The sequence below is a fragment of the Lethenteron reissneri genome, chromosome 17, assembly GCF_015708825.2.
Source record: "Lethenteron reissneri isolate LAM-NWPU_2019-01 chromosome 17, ASM1570882v1, whole genome shotgun sequence".
In the NCBI taxonomy this organism is placed as follows: domain Eukaryota; kingdom Metazoa; phylum Chordata; class Hyperoartia; order Petromyzontiformes; family Petromyzontidae; genus Lethenteron; species Lethenteron reissneri.
In genome coordinates, this window is record NC_083795.1 from 4,707,642 (window position 1) to 4,734,438 (window position 26,797).

Genomic DNA, 26,797 nt, shown 5'->3' on the forward strand with positions numbered 1-26,797 from the left:
AATACTCAATGGCCTTTGTGGAAATTCCAAGCACACAGCCCCTCCCCACCCCACCCAACCCAGCCCCTCCCCACCCATTTTTGGATGCACGACGGACGGACAGAATAATCCCGTGGGCTGGTGTAACCAGGAGGTTCCTACCAGTATAAGTGGAGTGACATACTACATCGGAATGCAAAGTTTCAAATAAGATTTATTATCAAAGATACTAAGAGGTTTGTATTTACAATTATTGATGTCATTGAAAGTGGCAGGTATTAACGTAACGTTCATTACAAAAGATTACAAAATTTCAATCGAGAACTTTTAGCATTTAACTTAAAACGTTCTAATCAACAACAATTCAGCTGAACATTAAATAGAGTTCTCGTTCAAACTTTAAAACCGATAGCAAACAACGCAAGAAAAATGTGACATTTGCAAAATACTACATGTCAAATTCTAAAAAAAGGTTCAGGAGCTGGCATAGCCAAAATAATAAATATAAATTCCCACCTGTCAGTCACTCAACAGATTTGCAAGAACGACATTTTATATAAAGCACTTAAAAAATACCTCCCTAATATATTCACCACGAACCAACACCGGTCCATGTAATTTCAGTGGAATGTCAACGTTTAAAAGGGGCTTAGCCAATTGCAGTGCTAAATACCCATCCCAATGCCTTTTCAAACTACGTTTGCAATCCACGTTATATCACCGCTTGTTGTGTGGTCTGCAAGCGAGCGGCTATCGTTGACAATGTAAAGTTGGGCCATGTCGTTGGATTCCAGCTGCAATTCCTCCACTTGGTTAAACTGGCTTAGAATATGCAGTTCCCCCTGGTGGCGCTCCAGCATCATCTTTAAATCGTATCCACACCGCTCTCTCAATGTGCGCACGCGGGCCTTGGACTGGGAATTACACCACTTGTTTTAACCCCCTCTAGGCAAGGCTTAAAACACGTCCAAGGCAGAGCACATTAAGAAGATAGCTACATGTAAAATAAAAATCTTAAACACTGGTAGTAATTGCAAATGTTCTGAATCTGCAAGGGGGCAATTTCAGCTGTGTAGCTGCAGGAAACGTTATTATCTCGGCTTCTTAATCCGTGAAAAAATAAGACTAATTTCGTTATTTAGGACGTGAAAATTGTTCATCTAAACAGTCCTGCCCGACTAGTGCTGATTAAATGAAAATGTATATTATGCTGATGTTTACTGCACATCTGTAGGCTTTATTAAACACATAAAGAGCAAACTAAACTACAGATAAAAAAACTAATGAAAGTCCAAGGCATACATTGTGTATGGCTTAGAAAAACGGGTTACCCACGCGAGTTTAAGTGGTTTAAGAACATTTATTTTGATAGCTGTAATGTGGAGCAGCTTCACAACAGCATCCTCGGTAGATTCTGAGATGGAATTATTTTAGCAGAGCTGAGAAGGCATAATTGTTTGGTTTGAAATCCAGGTTAAGCATTTAATAAAAATAGGAATTGACCAAAACTCCTATTTCTCGATTAAGGCCAATAAAGTCACCAAAAACCACAATGATTTAAATTAATATTTATTTGACAGTCAAAAAAGTTAATACTCCCATACTCAAACTAATTGTGGGCATCTTATCCACATTGGTGGTTTTACAGCAATTGGTGGAATTGCTGCACATCTTCGAAAGGCAGACTGGTGGTGCCTACAGGAAAAATATAACTGCATTGAAATAAGCAACAATTGTAATCTTTTTCTAAACTAAACTGCTACCGACCTATGTCTTAAGTTTTGTTAACCTCAGCTTAATCTTATTGCTGCCATCTATGAAGATATCCGATTTAAACGTTTGTATTTGCTGTCAACATCATCAGGATAACTTTTGGGCCTACCACTTGACTTTAAAAAAATGGCAGAACCTTGATGACAAGTGCGTGTGCAGGTAAATGTTTTTTTATACTTAGCCGGTCAATATAGTAAGCTGCAAAATAAAGTTGGAGTTAACATATACCAGTTATGAATATCATATTTTAGACTTGGGAGTTGGTTAGGATCAATTATAAAATGCCAAGTGTTACATCGTGATCAAATACTTTTGTTGCAAGTACTTGGCTGATGTAGGCTTTAGTTTACCATGTAATATAACGGAACAAGATGAAGCCTAGAAAAGTGTTGAATAAAAGTAGTTATTAAAATTAAGGCATTCTACAAACGTATGAGCCCAAAGCATCATAAACATAATTGGTAACAAATGCAAAATGGCATGAAACCTGACCAGAGGCAAGTTACACGTCAGATTAACGACAAACTTCATTATAAAAAAGTTATTCTTATATTGGAGGCTTGCAATTTAAGTTCTTAAATAACTAAGGTTTTGTTTAAGCGTTGCACAAATTCAAATCGAGTCGGCCATCTAACGTAGGCAATTAAATGATTGTCATTTATAGATGTGTAAATTCTCGACAAGGGTCAATTTCCTGGAATCATTGATATGCGACACCAGGCAAAACGTTTGCCCTTCACGTCATTATCAGCTTCAAAATTAAACCAGAATGCTTCATAATGCTGGTATATTCAATGCAAACGATATTATGGAACAACACAGTGGAGGCCCTCCATCCAGGGTGGATTTCAAGTCCATTCAAGAAGACAGGCTGGTAAACGTTGCCTTCTTCTCACCTGGGAAGAGACAAATCAACAATTGCAATGATCAATCAAAGCAGTGCTTGCATAATATTTATAAAAGTGTGTTTGGTAATATATAGAATGCAAGTGTGTGATGAGTGTCATGTTGGTAAATAGCGCTAAGGACAATAAATACCAAGTTAAGTGAACAGCCCTGCTAGCACTGGGTGGGGTGAAAAGGAATGTGTGGATCATTAGGATCAACCGCCATAGCTTTTAAATATTCCTGCAGACCAAATTATTTGCTCAAACTACACGCCAGCAGGGCTTCATTCTTCCCACATCGACATGTACTTGCATAATAATGCGGCAGAGACCAGATTGAACTTCTCACCATAATGCGTGGAGTTTAGTGAAACCCACCTTTGCTTTGCATTTTGGTGAAGCCGTTTTTGGATCCTGGTGGCACTGCTGAAGGCTGCTGAAAGGGCGGCGGCGACGCTCTTTGTGGAGGCACTCTGGAAGCGGATGAGCAGGTTTGTGTTTGCGACTTGGTATCCCTGTCGAGGACACAAGGGAGACACACACACACATGAATGCATGCATATCAAGGACAAAAATACAAGGTCTCCACAAAAAGGTTCTCCATCCGGAGTGTCTTGCTGCCCCTCAATGGTCAGTGCAATGAGCACGTACCTTGCCTGAGATCTAGGGTTAGAATCCCGGAAGCCATCCAATTAATATATTGTGTTAAAGTGTAGCAAGTGGATGGTTTCGGCTCGGTCAAAGTTTGTACAAGAATACAAATTCACGCAATTTAGCTTACGTCAGGCTGAGAATTAAAATGTTTCTCACCCGAGGACGGCCGCTTGTGTTGCGACCGAAACGTCGTGTTTTATTTTATTTATTTTTCTACCTACGTGACTTTACCGAAAGAACCAGAGAGTATGGTTTCCTGCAGTCACGAAAGCTTCAAATCAAGATTGAGAATTTAAATTTGGGTTTGACAGTTCTGAGACACCAACTTCTGGACCCCTTCTCCAACACAGCATGGTAGTAGAATGCTCGCTGCCAGAGTTCCAATTAGAAATGAATTTCTTCACAGGATGCAGATAATACGAAAAACACTATTACATGGGCAAACATGTTTGTCACTTAACACACGTTCAAGTGGGTGACTAATGCTGTAGCCCAAAGACCTGTGGAAAATGTTAAAATTTAATGTATTACGTTATTACTTTTACATGGTGAAAGCCACTCATCGTGTATAAAGCACTCCAAGCTACCCCGGGTGTAAAGGCCGTGACATGAAAAATACATTTACTATCATGTGAGCAGCTCCAGATTTCCATACATAAAACCACACGGGACAGTTTGTTCCACGCAGAGACTTGGTTGTTACACAGACATCTGACATGCGCTCAACTGGGGGGGAGCGAACGAGCAAAAATATATATATATTTCGATTTAAAGCTTTCGTGACTGCAGGGATTCATCTTCTTGGTTCTTTCGGTAAAGTCACGTAGAAGGGAAATAATAAAATAATAAAAATAAAACATAATAAAATAATTCTCACGACGTTTCGGCCACAACGCAAGCAGCCGTCCTCAGGTGGAGAGCAGGTCTGTCGAGTATTATTATTTCTATTCTACGTGACTTTACCGAAAGAACCAAGAAGATATGTATGTTATAAACTTTTTTTTTTACCAGGTAAGGCCCACTGAGCTATGTAGCTCTTATTGAGAAGCGACCTGGCTACAAATGATAGCTCAATGAAGTGGCTGATGTGGAAATTTACAGTAGCCAAATAATCTAAACAAATGTTTCTGAATTCGGAGGGGAGAGAGGACATGCACACTCCAAATATACAGGCGTCAGGGTCGGGATCGAACCCGCGACCTCCAGTATACCAGGCGCCACGGTGGCGAGATGTAAACTAAATCCTGTGACCACAAGAGGTTTTTTGGGTTAGATCGCATAAATATACAAATGTGTCGTTAAACCCGCCACCACCCGACACAGCCAACTAGTAAGGGTTGTCATGTAAACAGAACGTGCCAATTCGTCACTAGTACGGTGTGAGAGCCAAGCCACAACATTTACAATACGGTGTCATGGAACACAAACGCTGTACACATTGATTGAAAAACAACAATTCTGTATGTTAACAGAGGCACAGTGACCGCAGATGCCATGGAGACACACACTTCCCTTGTCATTTATAAACTCACCTGTAAGGACCACAAAGCTCTGTCAGCGGCCTCCTTGGTTGTGTAGTTCACAAACGCACACTTTCTGTCCAGCAGCATTCGGAAGCTGTGGATCTGTCCAAATCTGTCCGATTCACAAATAAATCGGGTCAAACAAGCAGAAAACTCGCCACAGTGCAGTACACTACCAATTGAGCACGCAAAGTCGTTATTGTATATAAAGACAATTCAATACAATTTGGATTGTCTTTGTCACTGTATACAATGCATCTTGGGTCCTGCTATATTGTTCGAAACACATTTTAGATTTAACCGAAAGCACTCCAAAATAGATTTATATTTTAAAACATTAATATTTAGTCGATATATATTAAAAAAACATTAAATTATCGAAACCTGCATAAAATTCATTACAAGCAATGCAGCAATACAGTGGCGTGGACAAATTGGTGCTCATCCTAATGTTTCTGAACATGTGTAAGTCAGTGACCACAGATGACATGGGGAGTACACAAAAGCTGGGTACCATGCACATTGTAACTGGCTGTTTAGGGGACAAAAACTGATGTAGCAAATCATCATAAAACCACTGCTCCACAGGAGTCCAATGGGAATATAATCGCAAATTATTCCAGCACATTTTCTCGCAAGTGTGCACATATTTGAGAATATGTATTGTCAATGCAGTCAATACTTCGATGTTTGGAATAGTAATGCACCGTATACCCACAAATAAATACTTACGGCTTAAACAGCGTTTGAAGCATGTCTTCAGTAACAGCAGAAGTCAAGTTTCCCACCCATAAAGAGACGATGCTATACCTGAGAATAAAATAAATTAACATTGTTTTAAACTGCAGACTGACAAATAAAACGGTAAAAAGTCCTTGAATAACATACCCATCATGCTCACAAGTGCATTATTTTCATTTTTTATATGCAAAAATGCCACCTTTGTATTATGGATCTTAACATCTAGAAAATCTCTCAAGTGCACGCATATTGTTTTGCAAGTTTACCAGTAACATCATTAGATGCAAAAACATGACATTAAGCTAGGGATTCAAGTGACACGGCAACGGTGCGTTACTCACGGAGGAGGTGGAGGCACTGAAGAATTGCCCAAAGCACCATTTGAGTCTTGGGTTCTCTGTACGGTGACATCTACAGGTTGTGTAAATGCACAACATGTGCGTGAGCACACACAAATAGGATGGCTTTTTAAATAATGGTTCACTTAGTTTAACACGTCGGCTCTCACGACCAATATCATGCACACATGTTTTTTGGGTTATATCGCATAAATATAAATGTGCCGTTAAACCCGCCACCACCAGCCATTTAGTAGGGTTTGTCACGTAAACAGAATATGCCAACCTGATGATGCTAGTAACGAAATGGCATGTTCTATTTACGTGACAAACCTTACTAATTGGCTGTGTCGGGTGGTGGCGTGTTTAACGACATTTATATTTATGCGATCTAACCAAAAAAAAAACCCATATTATGAATGGTCCACTTGTAAAACAAAGTGTGTGGGTGCTGATGGGGACCTTTAAAACTACAATTTGGGAAGAGCCAACATTGAAAGTTACATGGATGGGTATAAAAGGTACTGTTATCGCATAACGCTCCAACTGGGTTTAATGATTTGTCAATTGCCAAGGAGAGGATGGCATTCTTTGTTTAACAGATGTAAGTCATAATGTATCAATTTAATGTTACTTGAATTAATGTTAAGCAGCTATAAGATAATTCTCAATTACAAACCACATCCCACAATTAAAGTGAGCATTCATGCTATTTATGTGGTATGGGATCTAAATTAAATGCATGACATTTACATGAAAAAATAAACATCTCTTAACCTAACATCTTCCACTGCTTTATTGTGTATGCTGCATCGAACTTTCCAATAGCCTACAATAAAAAGTTACCAGTTTAATTAAGGGTGTCCATAAACTACTTGCTGTACCTGGGATAGAGTCCATAAATCTGCCTAAGAAAATGTAATTTGCTTTCACAAAAACTCCTAATACTCCGACACCAATTTCTATAAATGTACCACAGCTGTCCAAGATTGTACTTTGCGGAGCAAGATCGGCAACAAAATACCAAAAAAAACTATTTACTTTTAAAGAATGAAATGCACGTTTCACCTTATATCGGTGCAATTAGTTTGGGCATTACAATGCAAGTTCATGGGTATAAGCTGGCAATTTCGAATGCATTTTGCCATTCGCATGTTCCCATACAAACATTTCTAATGTAAGAGGCTCATTTATTGAAATGGATTTACAATTTTCTAATATGATATAATACATTTACGAACACAATAAAAAAAAATACCCTGATGTATTAGTTACAGGTTTACTTACTTGGTCGAGTACTTGGTAGTTTATGATTCTGTATCCCCATGTTGCCCACACCGGATTTTGGCAAGGCACCTGAAACAGGAGTAGAGTTGAGATACAGGATCAGGTGTTCTCAATTACAAATGCTTAAAATTCTTTTGATAAGCTCGAGAATAAACACCAGTTGGCTTTACTGTTCCAAAATGGTTACAAACTTCGGTTTACCACCAAGTACAGGCAAGTAAGAACACATGTTTTATCCAGGCAAGTAAGAATACATGTTCTATCCAGGAAAATAAGGATACAGGTTTTATCCAGGAAAGCTTGGCTGAGTTAAGAAAATTGTTTTTTACAATGCCGATACATTGAGGATGCCATGGCCAATTACTGGAGTGTTTACACATGTGCTAAGATAATTGGGAGTAGCTGTGAAAAGGAGGCCAATGTGAGGGAAAAAAAAAATCACACAAAAGTGAACGCAAGTTCGTGAAAAAAAATCTCTATCCAGCTCGTCGTCACACGCACTGCTCAAAAGGTTGGGGAGATTCACAAATAGGCAATCTACAAACCCTTGCCCATAACGTGCTGGGTATAACCAAGCACCTAGATTGTATAGCTTTAACATGTGTTAGCATTGCATTACTTTTGAACGGTGTATAGGTTTATATTTCTCAATTAGTGAAGAATTAGTGTCTACAACTAAAATATATTACATATTTGTGATTTAACACAATGGAATCCAAAACAAACGTATCCATTGCAGTCAGTGATGCTTGCATACATTTAGAGCATATCGAAAATGCTTGCATACAATTAGAGCAGACCGAAATCAGTAAAAGTCAGTGTATTGGCGATTACATAAGCTCCGAGTTTGTGAATTGACTAGGTGTTATGGCTGCTGCTAAAATCTATACCAAACTTTCAATGTTATCAGGTAAGGCCCATTGAGCTATAAATCTTTTCCAGATGAGAACTGGCCACAGATCATAGCTCAATGAAGTGGGGCTTGTGGAAATTTATAGAAATTACTCTAAAAACACATGCTTCTAAATGTGAAGGGAAAAACCAGAGGATCTGGAGTAAAATGCACTCGACCATGGAGAGAGCATGCAAACTCCAAATATACAGCCGTCAGGATGGGATCGAACCCACGACCTCCTGTATACCAGGCGAGGTAGTTAACATCTCGCTACCGTGGCGAGATCGCCGTGCAGAGCTGTAGAATCAATCCACATCAAGCATCCACACTAAGCAAAGCTTACCATAGGAATTAGGACAATTATGGCAACAAATACGGGATTAAAAAAAAAAAGCTTTGGAATATGCACCTGTTTTTCGAAGCAGTGCCTCTAAAGCAGCATCCACCGTGTCATACTCCCAGATTGCAGCCTCCGACTGCTGTTGTGGAAAGCCCATCTCCTACAAGAGCACAGAAAGAAACATCAGAAAACTTAGATGTGCTTTCAACTTAAACCGGTTTTCATAAATTACAGCGCTAAGCTATTCATTCCACGCTTGCGAGATGGCAAATGGCACTGAAAGCTATAATGAATTTGACATGAGGCGAAAATGTTCACTTAACTCAAGGTTGAAGGGCAGCAATACTATATATATATTCATTAAAGTTCCACCCTACTTCATCAGCTGTGAAAAATCACTCTGTATGAATACATTACGTATGCACTTAATTATCCTATGAAAAATTGTCCGAATCCATTCGCTTATGCCTGAACTAAAAAAAACTCCAATATGCACACACTGTATGACACTGGTGCAGTAGCTTACCATAAGACGGAGTGTTCGCACGTTCATCAGCTCTTGCTTAGCATCTTCAGACATATCTAAAGTAATCACCTGACATAATGCACTTTCTGCCTCTCTATAATGCTGTAAAATTAACAAACACACCACATGCTTTAGTCAGAAGCTTACATGCGCAATGGAAGGTTCGTAGGCATGTAACAATTAAATAAATGCATGCACAAAATAATAGATTTATGCAAATTATATACAATGTTCGTGTTGGACTTATTGGAATGCACACAGTACAAGACAGAACTTGAGAAAATCCCAAGGAGAAATAAAGTAATTTTATCCTTGAATTGTAACACCTATTGCTGACGATTCATATAATGGTGGGGGAGTGAATCATTCCATATGTAATGAGTAATAGAAACGGACATTTTTAACAAAGACTAATACTCCAAAGACCATTTTTCTGCAGTGTCGAGAAAAAGTGTGAACCCCCTTCGGATTTTCATATTTTACATAATTCAAGCCTAAAATGTTATTAGATCTTAATCTAAGTCGTAATAATAAAGATAACCCGATTAAATTAATGAAACATAAAACGCGAATCTCTTTCAACATTTATTTATCCTCAAATTATTCTGTTCAATAACCATGTGTGAAAAATTATGTGAAACTTTAGATTCAGCAACTGGTGACACCCCCTTGAGCAGAAATCACTGCAACTAAGTGTTTCATGGAACCGTTGGTCAGTCCTCTCATATCTGATTTGAGGAATTTTTACCCATTCCTCCTTACAGAACTCCACGGACAGCTCGCTTCAAGTCCTGCCACAACATTTCGATGGGGTTTAGAGGTCTGGATTTTGACTAGGCCATTGTAAAACTTGGAATTTCTTCTTCTGCAGCCATTCTTTTGGAGATGTGCTTGCATGTTAAGGATCACGGTCTTGCTGCAAGACACACTTTTGAGTCGGCTTCAGCTCACGGACGGATGGTCCTGCCATTCTCCTCTGGAGTCTTCTGATACAATGCAGAATTCATGGTTGTGTCAATGATGGCAACCTGTCCAGGTCCTGAGGCGACAAAAGCAGCTCCCCAGACCATCACATTCCCACCACCACCACGCTTGATAGTTGGGATGAGGTTCTCTATTCGAAAGCAGTGTTTGGTTTGACCAAACATAACTTTCTCATTGAGGCCAAAACGTTCTGCCTTGAGTCGTCTGTCCAGAGAACATTGTTCCAGAAGTCTTGTGGATCATCTATGCGTTCTTTGGCAAACTTCAGATGGGCAATGTTCGTTTTGAAGAGCAGTGGTTTTCTCCTTGCTATCCTTCCATGAACACCATTCTTGTTCAGTCTTGTTCTGATGGTTGAATCATGAACTCTCCATTTGTTGACTGACAGTGTATTGGATGAGCCCCAAATCCTTAGAAATGGTTTTCTAACCCTTTCCAGACTGATGTGCATTAACTATTTCCTCAAGATTTATTTTGATCGTGGCATTACTTGTTTCCACACTCACCTGTATGGTGAAGACCAAACTCAACGTTTTGATCTTTATATTGGGTGGGGTATCCAAAAAACTAACCCCTGAAGATCAACCTAATTATTTAAACACCTGATTATAATTCCATTAATTGAGCCGATACCAGGGGTTCTTACTTTTTCACATACCCTGAACCTTAATTACTCATTATTTGTTTAATTCAAACATCATTTCGTTTGAGAAGACATGGAATTTGTTAAGATAAACCCTATTGTATATTTAATAAAATACCGGGTTTGAATTGAGACGACTATCATGGTAAAACTCAGTTTAACACGTAGGCTTTCGCGACCAATGTTATTCATAATCAACGTTTTTGGGTTTAGATCGCGTTTATTTATAAATGTGTCGTAACCCTCCACCACCCGACACGGCCAATCAGTAAAAATGTGTCACGTTGACAAAGACAAATAGTTCACTGCTTTAGCCCACCGGTGTGTTGAAGCCACAACATTTACAATTGTAAATGTTGCTTTAGTGGGCTAAAGCAGTGAACTATTTGTCTTTGTCAACGTGACACATTTTTACTGATTGGCCGTGTCGGGTGGTGGAGGGTTACGACACATTTATAAATAAACGCGATCTAAACCCAAAAACGTTGATTATGGTAAAACTATTTAATTTCCTTAATTATCATTGGGGTTCAAACTTGTTCTCGCCACTGTATGTGATAGATTGACCAATCATTGTATTATTACATGCCGTGATGGTTCTGGGCATCAAATCTGCTGGCAATGCTTAATTCGAAATCTGAACTTGAAAGTGTCACGTTGACAAAATACAATTAGTTCACTGCTTTAGCCCATCGGTGTGTTGAAGCGTGAAACCACAACAATTTACAATTTGAGTATTGTTGTGGTTTCACGCTTCAACACACCGGTGGGCTAAAGCAGTGAACTAATTGTATTTTGTCAACGTGACACTTTTTAACTGATTGGCCGTGTCGGGTGGTGGAGGGTTACGACACATTTATAAATAACGCGATCTAAACCCAAAAACGTTGATTATGAATAATATTGGTCGCGAAAGCCTACGTGTTAAACTGAACTTGAAAATTGGACCATTTGGCAATAGGTAAAAAAATGTTTTATCAGGGTGCTGCTTATAATAAAAATGGTCATTTACATCAAGTTCCCTTTCAAAAGGATAGGTCAAGGTCCGAACTGAGGAAATCAGATGGACATTGTGGTGTGGTGTGGAATGGAAATAATGGGTGGTGACATTTACAAGAGCAAAAGTCGTACACGATGCATTTATCCATTATTGCATTGCTGCATTTACAAAAGTTACATGTTGCAGTGGCATTTATAAAATCAAGGTAATTTTAATGCAAAAAATATCAAAATAGTCCTTTATCATAAAAGCCAGTGAACGGTATAATGCAAATTGCACGTGAAATGTCAAAGATTGCAAACACAGCAACCTTATATTCTTAGGTTTTTTCGGTAAAGTCACGTAGGTAAAACATTAAAATTAATAAAAGTAACCTTACCTTCAATCCAATGCAAGCCCGCGCTTTTCTAAAGTATCCTCGTGCCCATATTGGGTTTATATTTATAGCTAACTCCGCATCCATCAAGGCATCATTGTACTTTCCAAGACGCTCAAAACAATAGGATCGATTCCCAAAATACCTGGTTAATAATGACACAGATTATAAATTTAATCAAAATGACAGACCATCTAAATCATAAACGATGAGAAACTGAGGAGCTACATTTTACAAAAATGTGCCTATGATCACTGTGTAGCCATATACTAAATGAGTATTTCTGAGACGTCTTTCATCAAGGATGATCTAAACATGTGGTTAAGAATTGGCAAACATCTAATTAGAAAAAACACAACAGAAATCATTTGCTGCCTTAGCTACACCAGTTGTGATTGGCAGTGTTTCTCTTCTTGAGAACTTAAGATAATGAACAACTTTATCACGCAACATTTTGCCTTTAGAATACATTATTGCCTGTCACACACAACGTTGAACTGCCAAGTTACTTCCTATCAACTCAAATTGGCTGTATAATATTAGTATTCAAATTTAGCTTGCAAAAATGTCAAGTTACACAAAGGGAGTTGACTTACCGAAAATCTTGCGGATATAACTTAATTGCTTCAGTAAACTTCTCAATGGCTTCTGCATAACTCTGTTTACTTGCCAACTCATTACCTTGCACTGTTTTGGAACAAGACGAAGTTGCAAGAAGTTAAGATTTGAAAAACAGTTCAACGGACACATTTATGTGCAGACCACTTGGCTGAACACAAAATAAATATGGATTACAGTGTGTGTGTGTTAATGGACACAATAAATGCAATTGAACCCTTTCCCATTGCAGTATGTCTTTCGACCTCTAGACTTATCGAGGCTCCTACAAGGCCATGCGAGAAGGCATGAGGAATATAGTTTGGCACCATCTATCATAATGCGGTCGTGTCGCGGCGAGTATAGTGTCTTTAAAAAGAACAGCGCTACGCCTCTCTAAATAAAATTAATGCGAACTGCTTGCAACTTGCAGATGTCTCGGAATGGGAAAGGGGCATCCTGCGTATAATATGTAAATAATGTTTAACGTTGTATGCAAGTTGCACGATATTATTTTCAAAGAATGAAGCCAATTAATCATTTAATCTCTTTCTAGATAATTCTTGTTATATGCCATGAGTGATTCCAATGTTAGATAAAGCCTGTGCTGGTTCGATTATTTAATAGCATTTACAAGCGTTGTGAAAGAATGTCACATTACAAGCTTTTTCCTGGACTTAAAAAAACCCAGTACAAAACTGACTTGAGAGATTAACCTTACCTGCAAACTGTACACTCCATTGAGCTAACTCGTCAGGACTTGGTTTCTGGGGTACAACATTGGCGGGAACCTACGGAGAGAGAGCAAGCAGTGGAGTTAGTGCAGTGCGTTTGAGATGACAAAAACAGATGAAATTGCATTACGCATGAGATTAGATTAAGAAGCACATTTCATTAACAGAAAGAGCAAGTGGAAAACAACACCGGCCAAATCACATGCAGTGTAATTGGATGTGGCATGGTGACAATCGAAATGTTCTAAAAAAAAGATTTTCTTCATACGCTTAGAGTACAAATGTCTGACACCTTGGGAGTGTGATTATTTTAAAATAAGCATGACTTAATCTTTACCTTTGTAGGCTTTTCTTCTTTAACTGGGACTGGCTTTTCCTTGCTTTTCACTTTTTTGTCCACTTTGGTATGCTTTGGCTGTTGTTTGCTTGCAACCTTGGCAAAAAAGGCACTACCCATATCCCACTCAGGTTCCTGAAAAAGACCACATTTCATACACTTCATTCAAGCTCTGCTCATCCAAACACATTTGATCAGAAAATTATGTTGTCAAAGTGTAATGTTAAATTCCCTCCGTAAATTCCCAAAACATTAACTTATTTTAATTTATTTCCTTCATTTCCAACCTACCTCCAATTTCCAACGGTCATCCATCCCACCTCAAACCTAGGTCTCTCCCTTCTCTACACAATTAATGGGGATTTAAACATCCATCTGTCCAATTCCATCTTGGCCAACTTCCAGCCAAAATGCATCTCATATCCCAGTCATTCCTATGTCAACGCAATCTCCTCACTTTCACCTGTCATCTTTAGAGGCCACCATCTCATTAACCTCTTGTTTTCAATCCCTAGATCACCTCCGTCCAAATCACCTCGTAATATATTTTTTCTTCCACTTGGCAAAATCTTTTAGTTTTAAGGTTGAACGTCACTTCTATGCTGATGACACCCAGCTGTAACTGCCACAGAGTCCATCAACTCAAACTGGCTGCCACATACACATTGTGCCTTAATGTAGTCTCATCTTGGATTGGTAGCAACTTTCTCCAGTTCATATTGACCAGACTGAAGCATTTATTTAGAAAAAAATGTTCACTCAACACATTTCCACGTGGGGAAACAATGATACAGCTCAAAGTACTGGGCAAAGATTTAACGAAGTTAAGCAAATTTCCTGATTGTAAATGAACATATCACTTTATATATGACATGAGATCATTTGACATCAGTGTGGATAGCAAAACAATAGGCAGAAGCCATGTAAAAACACTCGACCAAATGGCAGACATCTCATCCACACATGTGTAGTGTTGTAATTATTGACGAATAAACTTCTTCGAGGCAACACTGTATTTATTGTCTTTTCTCGACACGGTCCTTAACACACACAAGGGGTATAACGGGTCCCCTTACCCGATACCTGGGGAGGTATGGCCTCCGGACTCTGCGGGACCTAACACTGGTCACCCGTTAACCTATCGTCCTCCGGCTGGGACCTAGCGGAGAGCTATCTGACCTGACCCTCCTGGTCCGTGGGTCCTGACCACTGGCCTCACCGAGCTCTACAGCCCTTAGAAGGACTGAAGAGAGCTTGGGTCCAGGGTCCTCTCTACCAGGGACCTATTCTCCCCTGACCACTGGCCTGAGCTCCAGCCCTTTGAAGGACTCTAGAACTTGGGGTCCAGGGTCCTATTCTTCAGCCCAGGCTTCAGTCTTCGACATGTAAATAACCGAGCCAGAGCTCCGAGCGCTCTGGCTTATATACCGGTTCTGGGCTTGCGCCGCCCTGGCCACGCCCTCTTTCTAGAACTCTCTGGGCCAACCTGGAAGGTGACGTCATTCCCCCTGTTCCCCCCACCCAGGGCCCGAAAGAATGTGTCTCAGGATCCGTTACTGGGATCCGCCGTTGCCCTCTGTGTGACCCCCACGTCATTTGCCCTGGCGAGGTAACGCGCTGCCCCCTATTGACAATCAGTGGTACTGCACGGCTGTGGAATGGTGAGTGACAATCACCTCTACACATGTATATATAACCACACCACCCTAATACTGATCCCACCCATTGTCTCCCAAACTGATCCCAAATTAACTTCAAGATCACACTTATGGTCTATGGACTCACCCTCGACTACCTCTTATCATTTCATCTCACCTTATACCCCTTCATGCACTCTGATTTTACAACCAAGACTTTCCGCTTACAACCCTCGTCCACCTTTGCTCAGTCAAGTCACTCTCTTTCCTCTGCTTCACTGGTATAGAACTACCTTCTTGCAACAATCTCGATTCAAATTCAGCCTCAAAACCTTCCTTTTTATATCTGCGAATGTGTGGCTGCCTCTTTCTCTCCCTAATAGATTTCTCCTTTCCCCTAAAGGCACATGTCGCAGTGTTCTGTCTTGTCTTGAGATGCGGTTGCATGCAGATGCTATCAAAATACAAATTTTAATGGAAACAAGTGTTTTAGACCGCAGGTTATCAAACTAACACGTGGGAATCTGTAGCCCCCAATATTGTAAGGAATAAAAATGTTAAGTTGATAAACCCACCTCTCCTGGATACACACTTGCATATTATGAAGATTGGTAACCCCCACCCCCCACGTCCACATGAAGCAACTCAAAAATCACAAGGTAATTGTGAAATGCATAGTCAAATGCTACAGCAGTGGTGCAAAGCTATAACTTGAGCCGCACAGCAAGAACACCGAGTGCAAGTCCCAACATTAGGGGCTCCTTTCTGTTTGGAGTTTGTGTTCTCGCCGTATTCTGCATGGGATTTTTCCAGCTTTGCCGATTTCGTCCCATAATTGAAAGTAAACAACGTAACTGGCATTGGCCAAACATACCAATGCCGAATAATTCTGCAAATTGCATAATTTGGATAATACGTAGCAACAGCGTGCCCTCCTTGCACGACCCTCTCGAAGAGTATGAGACTCAGCGAGGCTTTGCTGGGAGAACAAGTGTAAGAATACAATAATATCCTGTACAGTCCGAAACTGGGACTGCCTAGCACATGTTTGTGCGATGTCGAAATGGAGCTCACAAAGTCTGCAATGCCGTTGCGTGCCTTTACATTGAGCATCGGAATTCCAAATTTCCAACTTTTTTCCAACAAACACAAGGGGGCCCCCCCCCCCAATAAATCGTTATATGTAAATACATCTGCTCATTATTCTGAGGACACAGTACCCTCTATATATCCAACGTCCTCGATTCTCAACCATTTTACCAAGGTGTGCAATGAATAATTAGGCACATAACAATTGACCTCCACCATTCCTCAAAGCCAGAGAGATTTGATTTTCACAATTTGGAGCTGCAATTCAAGGCTTACTTGACTTATTTTTATAGTTTAATTTGTCACCATTTGCTCCAATACCCCTGAAAGTAACAATAGCATACAATTTGCATAAATTAGAAACATTATTCTCACACAAGGGCATTGGGAATGATCTGAACCAATGAGTCGTTTCATACCCAGTGTTAATTACAGGACTGAATGCTTTAAATCATATTTAAAATAACCGTTATTTACACAAGTTATCAGTGTAATATTCATTAGAAAACAACCTATACGATTCAAGATACATCCATATATGTTGGCAGTACAATATTTCAAGACAAGCCAGTGGAACAGCGTAATAAAATGTTCAAGTCAATAGTGTACTACTTCTAGATTTGAAGCTTTCGTGACTGCAAGGATTCATATTCTTAGGTTTTTTTCGGTAAAGTCACGTAGGTAAAAAAATTAAAATTAATAAAAGTAAAATAAAATCACGACGTTTCGGAGGCAACACAAGCTTCCGTCTTCAGGTGGGACCGTCACAGCACGATTGCTGTATCAAGTGATAGCTGTATCAAGTGATACAGCTATCTTGCTGTGACGGTTCCACCTGAAGACGGAAGCTTGTGTTGCCTCCGAAACGTCGTGATTTTTATTTTTAATTTTATTTTTATTAATTTTTAACCTACGTGACTTTGCCGTGTACTACTTGTTATACAATACAAAAGGAGGGTAAAAAGTAAGCGGGTGCTGTACTTACGTCTTCAGAATCCGAAGACTCCTTCTCGGCACCGTTCACGTAGCCGTTGCCACGAATCTTCTCCGAAGCAGGGCGTGTGTATGAATGTACAGGCTCCCTATGCGAAGGTGCATCCTTTGCTTTCGCCTGTTTGGCATGTCCATTCGACTTCACGTCAATGCTAACACTCTTGTTATCGTGAGTCTCTGAATATGAAGCAGCACCTGCGTTGTGGTCTTTGGTGCCCGAGAACGCGGGTGGACTCGTATTTTCTTTATTACTAGCTTTAGTTACGGTCCTCCCTTTGAGGGCATCATCAGCTCCTGCCGCTTTCTTAGAGTCCATTGTAAGAGGTCCAGGTTTTTTAATGGGTTCCTTATTCACAGTTTTGCTTTCAGCAGCTACTTCTGTTTCTTCTTCATTTTCACTTGAATTATCAAAACACACACTCTGAAACACAAGACGGATAATACGACTCAGGATTGATGCTTTGGGGAAGCAAGGAAGAGAACCGCCATTAGAAATCACCAAAAACATTGTTTTTTATTATTTAAAACAACGATTGAGACGAAAGCGAGTGTTCAACATGGGCAGGAGGAATCAATGAGTGACGTTCACGGGAACCATGGTAATAGCGATAGAAGAGCGATGAGGCCAAATGACCACCAGTGGTTGAGCGATTGGAGTGAATTACTGCTGGATCAATCCAATTAACTTCAACCCCACGTACGACAAGTGTGGGGGGGGGGGGTCCCATTTTTTATGGTGCAAAAAAGTAACACAAATAAATTGTGTTGCAACCAGCACAAAGATGAGGTTGGGGCCTTTCGACGAGCCACATTGTTTTTTTATCTCACCAAAATATGAAAGGAATGGAACGCACCTAATATGCCCACAAGTGCATTTTAACGCCCACATGAAACGTGCACAGAACGGCTCAAAATACACACAATGCCGAAATGTTGTATCACCAACCCCAAATATGCAGTTGCCTACTGGTCTCCAAGGCCATATAAGAAAGAGGTCAGGTTTCCAACTTCAAAGCCTACGTGTCCCCTCTTAACGTTATTGATAAATACTGACAAGCAGTTGCTCAAATTAGCAAATAGCAAGGATAATTAGATAACATGGTAGACTAAAAAGCCTCTTGCATGAACAGTACACTATTAGTATGTATATTGGTTATGTTCATTGCAAATACCACTTATATAGGCATTATAAACACGTATTAAACCATAATATACTGTGTAGCTTCATGAAGTTCTGAATTAATCAGATTTAAGTGGAGTAAATGAATAGACATCACAATGCATCCAATAAATCACTTTCAGCAGCGGTGACATTTCTCGGCACCTGTGCCTTAACCTGATTTCTGTGCTTAAGGGCGGTATGGAAACTGACCCCAGGACATTGTGGTAATAAGTATAACCCGTAAAAACGAAGTTTTTCACTCTAAATCCTTTATATGCGTGGCGGCTAGAGTCCTCTCGTCCTCTGGCTTGAGATGGCTGCCACCTATGGGTCAGATGATTGTCTGCAGTATTAAACAATTGGTAATTAAATATTTAATTAGTTTTCCCTAAACAGTGCGCAATTTTGGATTTTTTTTTCACGAACATTAATTGTCTCGCACAACGAGTCTGTGTGCAAAATGTCAGCTCGATTGGATCACGGGAAGTGGGTTAAAAAACGACCGAAAGGTTTGGACGGTCGTAAGCAAGCAAGCACGCAAGCACGCAAGCAAGCAAGCGAACTTAATATAAAGGATTTAAAGACACCAATGGCAACATCGAGAAAAAAAACTGCGTATCATATCAACTCCAATCAGCTGTAATTACATTAGACAAACACACCTCTTTATCATCTTCTGGATTTGTATGGCGTTCTTTAACTACTCTTTCTTGCTGTTTTCTTTCCTTTCGCCTCTGTGGACAGTAGATCATTTTTAACATGAAAAATAACAGCACCCATTCATATAATTGTAAAAGGCAAGGCAAGCTTCAAACACTTGTGTTTTAATTACAGCTAAATTATATATAAACAGTAAAGCTTAAACAAAAACATCAAAGAAAGCATCAACACTTCAGTAAATGCATGACATTTATTTTTCCAAACAATTATGTAGAATCAAAAATATCCTTTATGAATAACATTTAATACATATTTGTAAAAAATAACATGCACCATTTACGGGGGAAAAAATGTTGAGTTATAAATATAGTTAAGTAAAATATATAATGGAGTATAGAAAAGTCCTCATGTGTTGTTATTATTTACTCAGATAGTGGACGACATTTACTGTTATGTATTAAAGCTGATGACAAAGGAAATATACTCTGTCCATAACACAACTGTATTTCAGGTTGGAGTTATTTGCAGAGAATGTTTTATGTATGTATTGGTCTTATCTGGTTTGACAATTAGTTTTAAACATGGGACCCAAATTGAACCAGGAGGTACACACAATTTAAGATGGAAAGCAAAAAAACTTTCCCAAAGCAAATAGAGCCTTAACAAACGTCAGAATACAACCATTCCAAGTCGGCTTTTTAGCCACTAATAAGATCCACTTATCGCCTTGCAGTCGACAGAAATTACGAGTAAGAAAGAGTAGAAGTTATTTCATTAAGTTCTTCAATAAAGATCCATTTGTTGTCACGGCAAGCGAGGTTGTACACGTTGCTTTGCTCCTAAATCAACGGTGGTAAGCGTTTGAATTAAGTGGCTGGAGATCCAGCTGTTTTGATGTTACCATGCCAGACCTTTGAAAACAAACTTTGCAATGATATAAACACACTTTTACATTGCATAAAGTAAGGACACCTAAGAGTATATGGTTCGTGATAATTCTGCAAAACAAACCTGCTTTTTAGATTTACGTTTCTCGGTCTTCTTTTTAGCATTTTGCTCTTCCTGTATAAGATCTGCTGCATTTTTATTTGCTTCCTGTAAGTAAACAGCAGACAATTTTCACAAAAAAAAAATCACCTTCATAGTAATCACATAGCTACAAATTGTTTGCGTCGAAATGGTTTTACACCAAATCAAGGTTTAGATGAAAATCACATAAGAGGGCTTCATACAATTATGTTGTGAAGTTTCTCCATTGCAGGCAATGATTTCAGAATATATTATTAATCATGCATTACAAAACCATTATCGCACACATAAAAAAAACATAAATATTGCGACGTTAGCTACGTACCTCGACTGTGATGGTGTTGTACGTGGTCTTGCCCATGTGAGATGTGGAGGTGGTGCTGCTGGCATGCGTGCGATGGTAAGGGTCACGGCCGCCCTGGCGGGGATAGGCGTTGGGTTCACGATAACCCCTGCTTGGGTTAAACAGATATTCCATATCGCTGTCATCCGATGAGTAAAACTCGTCTCTATCTCCATTGATGAATACTGTAAAGAGTGGGATTGGTGGTGGTAAAATGTTGAGACAAAATTAATACAGCATGTGGTATACAGTCACAGGTACGCCAACCCGTTGAGATTCGCATGTAATTCATATGAAGTATCCTGCCTAGAAGTTACCAGGCATTACATTTGAAAGACTTCATTCTATGGGAATTCAAATGTTCAAACTCAAAAATATTTGGCCACTGGTTGTAGGTGACAAGGTCCTAAAACAGCATACATGTATCTAAAAGTGAGGGGAAAACATATTTTTAATTATGTACACTGGAAAGCATTTCTACAAACTTCCAGCAAATCTCATGCATCTTAAGACTTCAAATGCCTCCTGTGTGAATGGAACTCAAACACAACCACAAAGAAACCACAAGTGTTTGTAAACTTGAATATTTTTTTACAAAGAGGTTTTTTCAATCTGTGCTTGTGCACCCACTGTCAATGAAATCCCTTGTTGTTTTTTTTTAAAATCCTTTATATTAAGTTCACTTGCTTGCACGCTTACGACCATGCAAATCTTTTGGTCGTTTTTTAACCCACTTCCCGTGATCCAATCGAGCTGACATTTTGCACAGACTCGTTGTGCGTGACAATTTATATTCGTGAAATTTTTTTCCCAAAATGTTACACTTTTTAGGAAAAAAATAATTATATTTAATTACCAATTGCTTAATGGTGGCAGGCAATCATCTGACCCATAGGTGGCAGCCATCTCAAGCCAGAGGACGAGAGGACTCTAGCCGCCACGCATATAAAGGATTTATAGTGAAAAACTTTGTTTTTACGGGTTAATTTTTTTGTATTCAGGTAACCTACCACTGCACTAAGACTTACTTAAGAAAATAAAATTGGTAACAAACAACAAAACATAGTCTATTCAAATATCCATATATGTAGTTTATGAAATAACAATAACATAGTTTTATCATAAAATGTATACATTAGTATGTATTGTTCTTAACATTTTAAGGAGGATGAAATGTTTATTTTATCAGAGGTTCATCTGGCCCTTGGCACAGAACATCAATTTATCAAAAGATGCTTCGCATGTAGGGTCATTAGATTATTAAGAGAAAAACATAATCATTATTCACCTGGTAGTGTACATGATTTTGTTTGTTTGTTTACTCACCAAAACGCGGACGATAAAATGGGAATCCACCCCCGGCACCAAAAAACATCATGTTGAATAAATCCAGCATTTCATCCTGAAAAAGGTACAAAATGAAACGAGACAATAAAATTGACTGATCAACCACAACACATTTTCAAAAAATATGATATTGTAGTATAAGTGTGCATTACACATTTATATTCATTTTATTGGTGGCTTACCAAGCTCATGTGAGCCTCATTTTTCTCTGCAGTAAGAAGTTGGTATGCTCCCGTAACTTGCTGAAATTTCTGCATTGTACAAAAGGAAATTCAAGTTATGACAGAGGCTGAAACCCTCGACGAAGCGATATGTGCATTATTATTTCACGTTGTCTTCAGCTAGAAAGTATATACTTCACAAATTGGGGGATTGAACAACGGAAAAGCCTGTCAAGTGTGTCATGGGCTTGGCAGCCTGTGATTGTAACAACATCCGACAGCTCTCACGTAAAAGAAAACGGATTAAAATTCTAATAAAATGTTGAAGTACTCGGCCAATTTCAATGCTGTAAGGCAGTGGAGTGGTTTCCCCGGGATTATGACAACACACCAACTGCACCAGCCAATCAGCTGCCAAGAAAACCCCATGCAACATGGCCGGCATGGTCATCCATGCAACACGGCTGGCATAACTTTCAGCTGTGTACTTCAGCCGGTTTGCGGTGGAGGCAAGTATATTTAGGCTCTCAATGTTATTAATATTAGCCTTGATCACGCCTTACATTAGGATGCGTAGTTGTCTCAACTCCACGATTAAATTTGACTTACAAAAAGTGTTCTCTTTACCCAGATTAACATCAGTTTCAAGATTCATTAAGTGCTTCTGGACTTGGACCCCAGGGAATAGCGATCTGTGCAAAATCAATGTTCTCTCAAGTAAACAGCCTTGCTGGTGCATTACTACGTGATGTGGTATTTGAACAACCCATGTATCAATGTACAATGCTCAAAATGCACAAATATTACAACTATGCTGATATTTAAAAACAGTACAATGCTGATCAATTGTATTTCAGCAGGCATGAGTGATCATAAGAAAACGTATAATAATACGATCATATGTGCCACCACATTAAAATAAAATATACCAAACACTCCCTGCCACTCACAATGGTAGCAGCTTCACTGTTATTATTCTTATCTGGATGCCATTCCAGAGCAAGCTTCTTGTATGCACATTTAATTTCTGCTTCAGGTGCTCCTGTAAATAAAAACAAGTTTCCATTAAATACGTGGCCAACAATAACGCTTTACCAACCTAAACGTTATGACCAGCTGTTAACACTGTGCTTAAAGTGATGCCGTTCAGTCCATTAACGATGGTAAAAATACATAAAACAATAATTTTTTATAAACGCCTTCACTGTTTCTAGACTTGAAGCTTTCGTGACTGCAAGGAATCATATTCTTAGGTGTTTTCGGTAAAGTCACGTAGGTAAAACATCAAAATTAATAAAATAATAAAATAAAATAAAGATCACGACGTTTCGGTGTTGCCTCCGAAACGTCGTGATCTTTATTTTATTTTATAATTTTTATAAATTTTGATGTTTTACCTACGTGACTTTACCGAAAACACCTAAGAATATGACGCCTTCACTGTACCATGCAAGATGAGTAAACAACAGCATAAAGTACATATTAACAACAGTAGTGTTAATCAAACCCATTCTTTTCATTAAAAACAATATCATGCATTGCATTCTCCAGGACATCAACTGTTCAAAATCAATTACGCTTATACCAACTTTCGCAGCTAAAATCTTCTAATGAATCTCCATTAAAAGGTCAATAAGTATTCGCATCATTATTAAGAATATAATGATCAAAATAACGTCGAAATTGAAACGCGTAGTATATATAATTTTGCGTCAAGCTGGGACTCCGTAGCACAAGATAGGTCGGCAATTCGGCAGCATTGATTCATGCAAAGCCTCTCACTGCTGCTAGTTACCAGTCAACACGTTTTTCGTTTTGTTCATCCCAATAATACTTTCAGTTTCATTTATTAGGTATAGCCCTGTGAGCAATTCGGTTCTTGAATCGGGTGCAACCGCAACAAGCAAAAACAAGAAACATTAAAGTGACTATGCGCAAACAGAAAAATGCTGGAAAAAACAGCAAAGTCCTCCAGAAAATGCACCGCATATCAATGATGTGTGCAAGGTACCAATTGTATGTATACTGTAGGAAACCCCAAGCCAGATTGAGGCAATCATTTGAAAAACGGCATTATGATCACGATGATGGCAAGAGTCGAATGAGATATTGCAGTCGCTTATTCAAGTGAAGCGTGTGTCTGTATATTAAACAAATAAAGTAGAATAACCGCAAGTTGCCAAGTGATAACCAACTCGCTCGAAAAACATGAGTGGCTCAGGAATTCACCCCCAGGACTTTGTGGTACACACACACAACCATACGTAATACGTATACAGTATGTACACTATACATACACGAGTGTTTCACCAATTCATATACAATACTTCCTATATACTGTATACCAATTTCCCCCCTTTGTATGCGTTTTAAAGTTGACAGCATTTTAGTTTTACATTCGACAGTATTTACCCAAACTTGCAGTAACCGTTCCAATTTGTCTTTAAAAGGTATTTTATATTCTAGAGTACGGTATTACGTGTGTAGTGTGTTTGCGTACTGTAGTACAGCGTTGTGTATTTTTAAAATCTTAGTGAATATCAAAGTGTATTCTTTGAACTGGCATATATATCCTGTGTTTGGCATTACCTAGTGCCTTTATAGCAAGTGCGTAGGTCAGTGATGGGGACTCTTCAATTAGTTTACACGGCCATGTATTGTTGTGATGTTGTGATGTTGTGAATGTATACATTTAGATACTAAAGTGGCCTCGTTTCTCAGTGGCCGATGACCAAATAGTCGATTTTCCCAAATATCGGAATGTCAGCGGAGCTGAGCCTGGATAGTGTCCTTAGGTAAACAAGCTGCAATCTCCAACCTGATGAATCATAGACAAATAAACATGGGGGGGTAATCATGATCATCCAGCAGTGGATTGCCAAATGGGTTGTCCTAGTGCCGGTTAACAGTGACATGTATTGACACAGTGCACCGAAAATGCCCAACAATGCGTTGTCTGTAGTGTATGTGGCATGGTTTAAAACCGGCGTCTTCAATGCCTACGAGTTGTATGGTTTTAAACAAGCACGTGTGCTTATGTCAAGTGTATTTGTATACACATTGAGATTGCTTGTGTTAATATTATACACTACGTCATAGTTTTTCGCGAGAACATGTTATTAATCATCATAATACATGTTTGGGTTAGGTCACAATGATCTGGTAACTTTTCTGATGTTATGACCCTCCCCACCGTTATTGCCAAACAAGTTAAGATTGTAAAGTGTAATGTAATTTTCTTTGGCCATGTCTGATAAGCACGCTTGACTACGTACGGTGCGAAAGAAGTATAACGTACACAATCAGAATATTTATATACTGGAGGAATCCGATGAGCTATGAAGATATTTTTTCAAAGATGTCCAGTAGGTGCGGGTCAGAACGCAACAAGAAACACCACACAAACACGATAAGAGTGCAAAGTATTGTACAGGAAATGTAAACAAAGCACTTTAAACTATATATAAAAATAACATTTTTTTTTGTATCTTACCAGGCAAAGCTAACAGAGCTTTTAGCTTATTTTTCGGAAGCGATCTGGCCACAAATAATAGCCCAACAAAGTGGCTTACGTGTAAATTAATTGCAGCTAAACTATCGAAATAATACATCGCGTGAATACATATTTGGGCAGATCATTACATAGGTGGCGTAACCCAAAAATCGATACCGATTATATTCTTAGGTTTTTTCGGTAAAGTCACGTAGGTAAAACATCAAAAGTAATGAAAATAAAATAAAACAAAAAATCACGACGTTTCGGAGGCAACACAAGTCTTCGTCATCATGTGTTGCCTCCGAAACGTCGTGATTTTTTGTTTTATTTTCATTAATTTTGATGTTTTACCTACGTGACTTTACCGAAAAAACCTAAGAATAGGATTCCTTGCAGTCACGAAAGCTTCAAATCTATAACTATACCGATTAATTTACTCGTTTTGAATTGTTTGGCCTAGAACACGTGTACACGCACGCGTGCACGCACGCAAACCATGCCGTGCAATGTGTGGACACAAGCACCAGAGAAACATCGTGGCAGAGCACTCGAATTGTACACGTTTACACACCGGGTGTGCTCAAGTAGTCACTAATTGTCACGCTTACGTGACACAAACTCTTTACTCGTTGGCTGTGTTGGTTGGCGGGTTAAACGACACGTTTATAGCTACGCGATCTCACCCAAACAAACGCAAAACGACCTTAACTATGGTTTAAATTGGTCGCGAAAGCCCTAGTACGTGTTAAAAACAAATAGCGTCGAGTCGTTTCTCGTGTACACGCGATCACAACTCACCATTGGGTAGGCCCAGCACCGCGTACGCCTCCTGACGGGTCAAACTCATGTCGGACAAAAACAAAACCAGCGATTTAACTCAACAATTACGAAATACGACTTGCACCCACACACACACACTCTCGACTTAATATGAAAACTAAAACAAAAACCCCTTCCTACGATAGTCAACCGCGCGTCCACCCCTCGGCAACATCAACGCGAGTGCGGGTGGGCGACAGAGCGGGCGCGTGGACAATGCGGACGATGCACGAAGAAGACGCCGCTCTCTGATTGGTCGCCGTCAAAAGAAATCCGGAACGTCCGCTGATTGGTCAAACGCCGACCCCCCCCCCCCCGCGATCCCTCATATTATGCGGCTTTTCTATTGGCTGTTTGATGCTTTCGCAGAGTCAGGCCACGCCTACTTCCGTGCGGGTTCCCCCCCCCCCGCACCCCCCCTGCCCCCACCTCTCTCTGTCCCCTACT

At 39.4% G+C, this 26,797-nt stretch overlaps 1 protein-coding gene across 1 annotated transcript; it reads right to left on the bottom strand.

Moving 5' to 3' along the window:
- Positions 1 to 175: 175 nt before the first annotated feature.
- Positions 176 to 26,584, bottom strand: LOC133343354 (dnaJ homolog subfamily C member 21-like). The gene is made up of 20 exons (XM_061552891.1): positions 26,330 to 26,584; positions 22,986 to 23,077; positions 22,057 to 22,125; positions 21,854 to 21,929; positions 20,510 to 20,712; positions 20,167 to 20,250; positions 19,158 to 19,229; positions 17,326 to 17,754; positions 13,615 to 13,749; positions 13,265 to 13,334; positions 12,543 to 12,633; positions 11,950 to 12,091; positions 8,944 to 9,045; positions 8,487 to 8,577; positions 7,183 to 7,251; positions 5,899 to 5,968; positions 5,549 to 5,626; positions 4,826 to 4,928; positions 3,018 to 3,154; positions 176 to 2,648 (listed from the first exon to the last, which is right to left on the bottom strand). Exons 1-20 carry the CDS (start codon positions 26,376 to 26,378, stop codon positions 2,645 to 2,647), a joined length of 2,166 nt encoding a protein of 721 aa, XP_061408875.1. The 5' UTR covers positions 26,379 to 26,584; the 3' UTR covers positions 176 to 2,644.
- Positions 26,585 to 26,797: the final 213 nt, after the last annotated feature.